Genomic DNA, 10,814 nt, shown 5'->3' with positions numbered 1-10,814 from the left:
TAAACAGACAATGCGAGCACCAGGAACAATAAAAAAAGACGTAGGCCCTGGGCAAATTATGTTTCATAAAGTTGTAATGTAACATAACATAATTATAATATAATATAACATTATAATGAATATTTTCTTCTTTCCCACTACGTTTCTCTTCCTTTCTCCCTTTTTTCTCCTTTCCCCCTTTCCCCGTTTTTTTTTTGTCAGCCGATGGGGGGGGGGGGGGGATGTGCCCCATGCCCCCCGTAGTTACGCCACTGTATGTCCATATATGGCAAATACCCCTCCAATATTAATTATCTTTTTTACCCCATGATGGTTTAATGGTTTTATTAGAGATTACATTAAAAAAATTTTGACATTCCATCGTAATCCCTTCCCAAAGACACCAACATTGATGAATTGGAAGAAACGGGGATTTCTCTTCAATGTTATAATAAGGACATAAGTATTTCGTTTGGAAATGGTGAACTGGCTCTTTATTTGCATTTTATGATTCAATAATATTGTTTTATTTGTTAAGCGGTATTTTAGGAAGAATTTTCACCAATAAAACAATTATCTCTTGTGATTTTTTTTTTATTTCTTTCGTAAAAAGTGGGGGGGATGTTTGTACAGGCCATCCCCCCCTCCTCGAAAAGTGGGGGGGATATATCCCCCCCATCCCCCCCGGGATTTACGCCAGTGTTAACTGAATATAATGTCAAAAAGTATCTCAAATTAAGTTAGATTCTCATGAAAAGTTTTTTTTCTCGCTCGCTTCGCTCGCTCGGGACTTATATTAAGCAGCTGTTTAGCACATGCGCCATACTGTGCCCCTCGTTTTTTATACTCTTCACGCTACTGCCGCAAAGAATCTTGTTCACAGTGGAGTACAGACCAGAAAAAAAGGAATGGAAAGAGAGAAGAATGAAATATATCATTCTATGGATATCATGTCAAAATCTATCACAAAATTGGATTTTTGTATTAAAAATGTCAAAATTTTTGCTCGCTCGCAACTTTTTTTTTAAAGATAAATTCTGCACGATGCGCAATATCTGGCCCTCTCAAAATCGTCGCCTCATTACACCATTACGCCTGTTCATGCCATGATATGACCGGGAAATTTTTTGCTCTTGCCCCCCCCCCCACCCCCGGGCCCCTGGCCACCGACCCCTGTTACGCCGCTGCTTGTTCAGGGAGGAATTAATCGTTGTATCACTTGCCAATGAGGAGAAAATTAGAATATTTCACATTTGGCATAATAAAATACAAAAGAAATAGTGAGTGGATGACGTCATAGTCTCCTCATTTGCATACCGATCAGGATGTGCATATAACTGTTTTGTGAAATTAAGCGAAACTTTAAAATGTCATAACTTTCTTATTTTACATCCAATTTGGATGAAATTTTCAGTGTTTTGCTTGTTGGATTTTTCTCTTTTTATTCAAATCAACTTTTTGTTGGGGTGGACTTGCCCTTTAAATTGGATCGTGACTATGATAACGAATCCAATTTGAATGCAGACATTCATTTCATCTTATTCTCTTATGACAATAATGATTGATGGAAATCTACGCGTCAATCCAAACACAAACTTATAACCTAATCCATAATCCTTAATTCATCGCACTCTTTCGAATCGTTATATACACATACGGTATTTGGGCTTTCAGAACAATTAAGACACGAGTAATATATATCGCTGAAGGAAGAAATGGCGAGTCATCTTTATAAGGTAGGACACGAACGCCAAGGTCAGCACTTGAGCTCTACTTTGAAACTCAATTATCTTTTCAATTAAAGTAGGAATTCCCCTTTTCAACACCGAAGCAAAATCATACTTTGAAAAACAAGGAGCGAAGGAGGATAGTTTGCATTTGTATTTCTTTAATTCTCCAGTAAAAAATATCATATAATAAAATATATGGAATAAAACGTAAACAAAATTTAATTTGAAAATGAAATGGGGTAGGGCCTACTTCATAAAAAAGGTAATCAAACCTTTTTACATAGCGCTCTTTCCAAATATCAATGGTTCATAATAGAAAGAATAACAACAATGACACCAGTATCCACTGTCATAATATATTATTATACTTTACAAGAAATAAAATGACTAAAAAAACCTATTTTGAATATAGAAACTGCTTCGACATTACTTTTGAAAGTGTTAATCGACTTGCATTCAGTAACATCTTATACGGGATATAAAGAATTCATAAAACTCACACGGAAATGATGACGTACTTGTTTCATTGCATGTTTTGTTTTTACTGGCCAGAGGTTAAAAGGGTCTTCAGAGCGTGAACTAATTATGCATTATTATGATATAAAATCATTTTTGAATAAAAAGTAAATTAATAAATGAATAACTCCACAAAACAACAACCAAACACACACAACAATGGCAATATATAATAATAAATATAAACAATATTAGAGCTTAAGTTTTAAATGGTGGGATAATGAGTACGGTAATGATACTCAATAATCATACGGAAAAAATGTGTGTGAAATGAAAAATTCGTCAAATCCGATTTTTGTTTCCAAACATCATATTTTTAATATAAACACGGATTCATGAACGAAATACTGGCATGTAGTTTTATCTCTATGTCATGATCTCCACTCGCACTGTTACACTGTGATAACAATTGTCACGAGAGGGGGTGCTGCGAAAATCCGGACTGTTGATTTTTGTTTCCTGAGCTTCCCGTCTGCAACATATGTTTGCCGAGGACAATGATTGCTGATACAGTTTCTTCTCGTAATTGTTATTCCATTATTGTCAGGCTCCATGAAGACCAACAATTGATTATCACAGATATCGACATAAACAAGTATGAAATGATACCTGGAAATTCAGTCTTATAACGAGATTGGGGACCAATTTTCCTCGAGCAGCTAGCAGCTGCTCGTGATCAGACGAACGCGAGAGCCGTTGCCGGCGGGGCGGATCCCCGGACTAGAGGAGCTGGACTGCGTTTCGAACATATTTCAATCCGACTACAAATAATACAGACATCAATCAAGTTAGAAATCTGTGACTGTAAGCCCTTTTTGTGTCCCAACTGTGAGCATGCAAGAAATCACTCCAGAATTCGTATACACTTCTGGTGCTGCAGGAGGTAAGATGTTTTCATGTTTCAGACAAACTTGGACAATAATAACTTAATAATTTGATAAAAATAACTAATAATAATAATTAATAATAATAATAATAATGATAATTAATAACAATAATAATAATAATAATGATAATAATAACAATAGTATGATAATACTAATGACATTTAATAATTATGATCACAATAGAAATAATAATTCACTACTTGGGCCTACTAATAATTATAATAGAAGAAATAATGATTACATTAATATCAATTACCATAATTACTAGTTATAATGATAATTATTAGGATAATATAATAATTATTTATGGTAATGATATTGTAATGTAATGGATATTTTAATGATGATAATTATTAATTAAATTATTGCAATGACACTGATGCCACAATAACTTTAACAAAATTGATGATAAAAGAACTTTGGAATGGCCTTCAGAAAGATCAAGTATGACATTTAATACCTGACATTGAATTATACTGAGTGAGTTGATAAAAGAAATCTTAATTCAAAGAAAACCCTTGTCACATGAATTAGGGCCTATGTATGTCTTGGGGGCCATTTCATAAAGCTGTTTGTAAGTTAAGAGAGACTTTGAAAGCGACTGGTGAATCCTTACATGGTAAACCATCAGCAATTCATACCATTTACCATAGGCGGCGGAAGCGGGGGGGATGGGGGGACCTGTCCCCCCTAAACTTATTTTATTTTTTGCTTGTCAAAAAATTTTGGTGTTCCTCCCCTAAAAATTAGGTAGATAACTTTTTTATTTTTTTTTTGCTTGTCAAATTTTTTACCTGTGTCAAGCCCAATGCCATTTACGACAAGAAAGGATAACCAGTCGTTCTTAAAGTCACTCTTAACTTACGAAACAGCTTCATGAAACACCTGAAAGAATATTTTCTCCCAATTATCTTCATCCCTATTTTATGGGGTGGGCTATATGTTTACACATGAGTTGCAGTATATGTAATGATGCAAAATATCATTTCAATTCATGGTTTCATATTTCATGCACCACTCTTCATATGTGCATTAAATTATCGTTAGTGAGGCTTGCTGGTCAACCAAATTTTCCCTAAGACCTACATGTACAATATGGAAAGGGCCACAAGTAAGAATTTTGAGAAAGACTGTGTTACATCCACAAATGCAATAACGCCCACAATGTTGCAAGAAAATATTTGCAATCAATTGCAAATTTTCTGTTGCAATTAAACAAAGGTCAAGTCCACCCCAGAAAGAAGTTGATTTAAATGAATAGAGAAAAATCAAACACGAATAAACTTCATCAAAATCGGATGTAAAATAATAAAGTTATAACATTTTAAAGTTTGCTTATTTTTCACAAAACAGTTCTGCTCAACTCAGTGATATGCAAATGAGAGAGTTGATGATGTCACTCACTCACTATTTCTTTTGTTTTTTTATTGTTTGAATTAAACAAAATTTCAATTTTTACGAATTTAACAATTGGGACCCCCTTGCCTGAACCACGAAATGTTTAAATATGGTAATGGAATTCCACATGTTCAGGGAGGAATGAAACTATGTTTCACATGACAATGACGAGAAAATCAAAATATTTCATATAATAAAATACAAAAGAAATAGTGAGTGGGTGATGTCATTGGTCCCCTCATTTGCATACCAAACAGGATGTGCATATAACTGTTTTGAGAAATTAGGCAAAACTTTAAAATGTTATAACTTTCTTATTTCACATCCATTTTGATGAAATTTTCAGTGTTATGCTTGTTTGATTTTTCTCTTTCTATTCAAATCAGCTTTTTGTTGGGGTGGACTTGTCGTTTTAATAGATAAATTTTAGCTGTACACTCCTTGTTGCAAGAAGCAGTTTGAACAGCAATCAGTAACGAATTTGAAATTAATTGGAAGACTTATGATTGATTTAAGGAACCTGATTGGTCTTCTCTACTCACTAATGCCCCTTTTGTCTCCTTGTTTCTAGTGTTGCTGTAGCTTGTTTGTGGTCTATATTATGGTTGTTCCACTTTATATGTTTGTCATTTTGCCTCCGACGAAGATTCTGCTAGGATCGAAAGCTTAGGCCCCTTTTTGACTTTCTGATTTAAGGAACATAAATAGACTTGCAATTGATCGCAAGTTTCTTGCAATGCCCCATTAAATGAATGCTGAATCTCAAGCACGGGGAAGAATAAGGATTAAGTAGTTCTTGGAACTTTTTGAGATTTTATTTTCATGCAAACTGAATTGTTTGAATGAGGTTTGTAATCAATTTTAAAGAGAAATGCTGATTTATGCATGGTGTTAAAAGGGTACTCCTGGCTGAAAATCATATGATTTGAAAAGATAAGGAAAAATCAGCCAATCAAACACTGAAAATCTGATCCAAATTGGACAAAGTTATGGCGTTTTAATGATTTGTATTTTTTCGGTGAAACAAATGAGATTGACCGTATATAGACTGGCAATTGATCTCAAGTTTCTTGCAATGCCCCATTAAATGAATGATGAATCTGAAGCACGGAAGAATAAGGATTAAGCAGTACTTGAAACTTAGTGAGATCTTAGGGAAAGTGAATTGTTTGAATGAGGTTGTAATCACTTTTAAAGAGAAATTACTGATTTATGCATGGTGTTAAATGGTACTCCAAGCTGAAAATCATATGATTTGAACAGATAAAGAAAAATCAGACAATCAAAACACTGAAAATTTGATCAAAATTGGACGAAAAATTACAAAGTTATGGCATTTTATAAAAAAATTGCATTATTTCGGTGAAACAGATGAGATAGGCATATTCAACGAGCAAACTGATGATGACATATCTCCCACTTGTTCTTTTGTAATTTATTATATGAAATTAGGTTTATTCAAATTTTGTACTCTAAGAACTAAAAAAATTGGATTGATGACTGATTTAGTGCATTTCATTGTTGCAACCTATTTCATTGTTTAATAATGGAGATATATCATTTACACATGTATGAATAAATGAAAAAATTATGATTTCATGTAATAACATAAGCCAAAGGGAAGTGGGGATATGACATCATCAGCCCACCTAATTAATGAATATTCATGATGACGTGCTGTCACGTGCATAAACTGTTTTCACAATATATTGCTAAACTTTAAAATTCAATGACTTCACTATTTGTTATCAGAGTTTGATGAAATTTTTCAGCATTTTGCTCTTTGAATTTTTATTTGGATATAAATATTTTCAGCCCGCAGTACCCCTTTAAGTACACCGGGCTTGACCAATTTCTCAGGATTACGTATGAGTGATATCACAACTTGCGTGCATGTACAGTGTATTATGAAACACACAAATAAATTAAACATGCAAATTTATAAGTGTTAATTACACAATTCTGAAATTATTTTATTTGAAAATGTATAGGCCTATTTTATTCTAGGCCTAACTCTTGTGGGATCATGACTTTGAAGACATAGATGCACGTGTAGATTCATTTTCATTAAATTGGCAGTCTTTGATCTATAAATTATGTTAGACTCAAAATTATATGATTGCTTAATTAATATTGTTTCTCTGGAAGTTCCCAGTCCAATTCTTTATGAAAAAAAAACCCTAGAGATCAAACATAGAGCTGTTAAAAGTATAGATTATCATTCAGATGAGAAAATAATTTGGAGCACACTGTAGATGAGCTCCTGAAAAAAAAAGTTGAATCGATCTTTTAACACATACAGTAGTACATGTAGATCTACATGCAGTAGGCACCTCTTGTAGGCTAGATTCATGGACAAACTGAATTGACAATTATTTATGGATGAGTTTTCTGGCAGTTGCTATTGAACCTGGAATTGATATTTTCCAATTTTTATTATATGAGATGTGTTATGACGGCACGTGCAGAATGGTGTTGAATTTTACATAACATAATTAACATGGCTTTGGCTTTGAGATTTAATAGTACGGTAGCCAATGAAATCAAGAGAGGTAGGCCTATCTATTAAAGTACCATTCAATAGTAAATGGTCATGTGATTAATTATGGTTTTTGTTTGTAGTCGCTGGACATACTTTTTTATTCAAAGCAGAAATATTGTGTTCCATGAAGGAACATGTTGGAGATTTCACTGTCCGCATGTACCTGTACTGTACCATGCTTTATTTTATCTTTATCTCAGATAGCTCCAAACGTTTAGTAGACAAAATGATTGATTGCCATATATTTTGATCAATTTGTGTACTTGAATGGAGAGTAGGCTACATAAAGCACTTGCTTTGTTATTGCTTAGGGCAAATGATATGTCAAAATCTGACAAGTCTTTAGGAGGAAATTATTACTTATTGGCTGAGCCTGGACTGAGCAAGAGAAATTGAAGGTTTCTGTTTTAATTTCTATTAAAGAGCAATACAGAATGAAAAATATATATTTTGCTCAAGCTTGAAAGTCAACAAAATGCTTGTTCATTTTTTTTTTCATTTCAAATACCAAACCCTATTGGCACTGAAGGAGTTGATATAGCGTAACATCAGATCGCTGAAGCGACGTTAGAAAGCGAGTTTATCTGCAGTTTTCAGGGAATACATTATTCGTCTGGAGGCAACGAGTCAGGATTAATATCTTAAGTGTGACAGGTATATTGCGGAGAAGGGAAAACAATCCCGGTCAAATCTCAAGGGACATCTGAGTAGCTCAGAGGAATATTCATGACAGAAGCGTGGAGCTACACTAGATCCATGATAGAAGTAGGGGATTTATAGTGAGAAGGTACAGGATTCAGGATGTGTTCAATCATCAACACCTTTTTATCATAAAAATGCTGTTTTCAAACACGTTTATTTCAAATAAAAAATAGTTGCTTTATTAATTTTTTTTCATTGGTTGTTAGATTCAAAGGTCAACTTCATCCCCCAAAATTGTTGATCTGAATCAATAGAGAAAAATCAAGGAAGTATAATGCTGAAAATTTTATCCAAATCGAATGTAATATAGTAAAGTTATTTTCAACAAAGTAGTTAAATGCACATCTCAATGATATGCAAATGAGTGGGTCAATGATGTCCCTTATCCACTATTTCTTTTTTTTATTGTTTGAATTATACAATATTTCAGTTATTACAGATTTGACAATAATAACCTGTCTAAAAGTTCTGCAAAATGTTAAAACAGTGGTAATTCTACATGTTCAGGGTGGAATATAACTTTGTTTTACATGACAATGTGGGGAAAGTGAAAATATTTCATGCAATGAAATACAAAAGAAATAGTGATTGGATGACGTCATCAGTCCCCTCAATTTGCAAAGCAACCAGGATGTGCTTAGTCTGTTTTGTGAAATTAAGGGAAACTTTAGAATGTCATAACTTTTTTATTTTGCATCTGATTTTGATGAATTTTTTTGGTGTAATGCTTGTTGCATTTTTCTCTTTTTTATTCAAATCAACTTTTTGTTGGGGTGGACTTGTCCTTTAAAGACTTTGGGATCTGTATCAATTATTTTCCAAATTAAGTCGAGGTAGTCTCAGAAAACCATGCATGAGAATAAGGTACCCATATTATTTTTTCATTTAAAATCACTTGATTGCCATATGGGTGTCTGTAATTCACTATTACATGTCAGTGATTTCAGTATAATTCAATCTGATAATTGAATATCTAATAGAAAAGATAAACTTGAAAATTAAAAATAGAAAAGAAGAAATTAATCGCCTGAGTGTCAGCATTTTCTAATCAATTACAAATCCAGAATGGTTTAATTCAGGTTCATTGTTAGGTAGTCTTGAGGTACAGACCTAAAACATCTTTTTCCATACAATGTATTATGTGGGAAGTTTTGTTTCTCAAGCATTTGTAGGGATTAGTTGTTATGGGAGGGAGGATCGAGCAGTCATTATCTTAAAGAAAATCACTAGTATTTTATCATTGATGTATTTCATTATTGCTTCAATAGCATCCTATATGATGGAATATTGGTCATTTTTTCTGGTAATTCTTATCATAAAGGCTTAAGAAAATCATGATTGGTATTAACTAAACAAAAATGCTAAATTTTCAGAAAGTAAATTTTGCCCATATCGAAGACTGTGCACTATATGATAGAGTATGAATATAATATGAACTGGTATTAATTCAGTTGTAATTGTTATTTCTATTAATTGTCATGGAATAGTTGAGTTCTGATCCAAATATTTGTATCGAACCTCCATAATTATTTTTATAAATTAGTATTGTAAAAATAATCAGTTTTATTACTTCTGTTAGGAATATATTATGTTCAAGTTAAAAACTTACTTGTAGATATATGTGAATTGGTATTCCAATGATATACCCTTTTTCCTTTTGCACTAACATTTTACCTCCATTCACTTAAACTCTTGTCATTACTAACTCTAGACATCTGTTATATTTCTGTCTCTATATCATTACAGATCTACTTCAATAACACCATTCAGAAGCTGCTGCAATAAATATAATTTTGTTTTTGCTTCAATCCCCAAATCCTCCCAACATATTATTGCTTTCATCCTTTTCTATTAATTTTCATAATGAATCCTTTTAGAAACATCTATGCACTAGAGAATGATTAATTTAACATAGATTGTTGGTCTATAGTGGAATTTTAAGTTAAATTTTGAATTGGCTCGATATGAGGCCTAACCATTGTGCATATCTTTCCATCTTTGTAACAAAAGTCTTTAAAAAAAATTCTTGCTTGAAATATTTTGCCTGGGTATTTACATAAACAATCTTAAATTCAGGTCGATCTTGCACTTGAATGATTTGTATTACATATACATATTTTTTTCATTATAATGTATTCTTGAAAGGTCTGAATAAATAAGTAATAAATACACTAAATTGCTGTTACATTTTCATGATAATGGGAAACTTGGAGGTAACTGAACATGGTCTTTCTGTCGCTTCCTAGCAGATGACTGATTTTATTGCTGAAGACGAGTTAGTTCCTTTTATGATGGATCCTCAAACGCTGGAAGATGGTACTACGCACACCGAGTCACCATATTCAAGCGCAGCTTATAAAAGACCTACCGCAGGTACTGCTTGCTGTAAATTTTGTCCGTAGTTGCATGTTCATGGTGTTATGTTGCCTAACTTGCTCTGTAAATAATTGTCTTCATTTGACTAATTCATTTTTTTATGGTTTCAGACATGCTTTTCTTTCGTTGTCCCAAGTTGTTATATCCTTTGCTCTTGAAATAGTTTTCTTAAGTTGCATAGAGCAGCTTTTTAAGGTTTTAGACATGTGTATGGCATTACTTGTACTTTAGGTGTGGGAATCCTAGTCATTATTATTTTTATCATTTTACTGCTTGAGATAATATTGAAGTAATAATATTTGTTTACTTCGTTATCTACTTATGCGTTACCAATTTCTTAAATTCATTTATTCAGATACAGTGGTGCAAGCTTTTATTAGTATTTGTCACCCTTTCATTTTCCTTCATTATTCCAATCTCTTTATCATTTTATATCATGCATGCTTCTTTCCTACTTTGTCCTGCAACATTTATACACCATTGCTTCAGTAAATGTAAAAGATGTTTTGATGCATGCTTCAGTTCTTTCTGTACTTAGGGCTAATGAGTAATGACAATTGTGTTTACTGAAGGGGAGGGGGGGGGGGGCATGCCCAAGATTTATGTTTTCTGGTGAATTTGGTTTTGTATCATTATTACGATCATGAGGCTTTAGTTTGCTTCTCTTTGCATGGTTGTGGTTTG

General features: G+C 33.0%; 1 protein-coding gene across 1 annotated transcript in view; it reads left to right on the top strand.

Annotated features, from left to right (window-relative positions):
• The first annotated feature begins 2,665 nt into the window (after positions 1-2,665).
• Positions 2,666-10,814, top strand: part of LOC129258839 (solute carrier family 15 member 2-like) — a 32,911-nt gene continuing 24,762 nt past the window's right edge. Inside the window, exons 1-2 of the mRNA XM_054897081.2 lie at positions 2,666-3,108; positions 10,004-10,127. Of these exons, the coding sequence (XP_054753056.2) occupies positions 10,004-10,127 (124 nt within the window). The 5' untranslated portion in view covers positions 2,666-3,108. The remainder of the gene's footprint in view (positions 3,109-10,003; positions 10,128-10,814) is intronic.

The sequence above is a fragment of the Lytechinus pictus genome, chromosome 1, assembly GCF_037042905.1.
Source record: "Lytechinus pictus isolate F3 Inbred chromosome 1, Lp3.0, whole genome shotgun sequence".
NCBI lineage: Eukaryota > Metazoa > Echinodermata > Echinoidea > Temnopleuroida > Toxopneustidae > Lytechinus > Lytechinus pictus.
The sequence above is the reverse complement of the archived record's forward strand: the minus strand, read 5'-3'. Positions and strand labels throughout refer to the sequence as shown.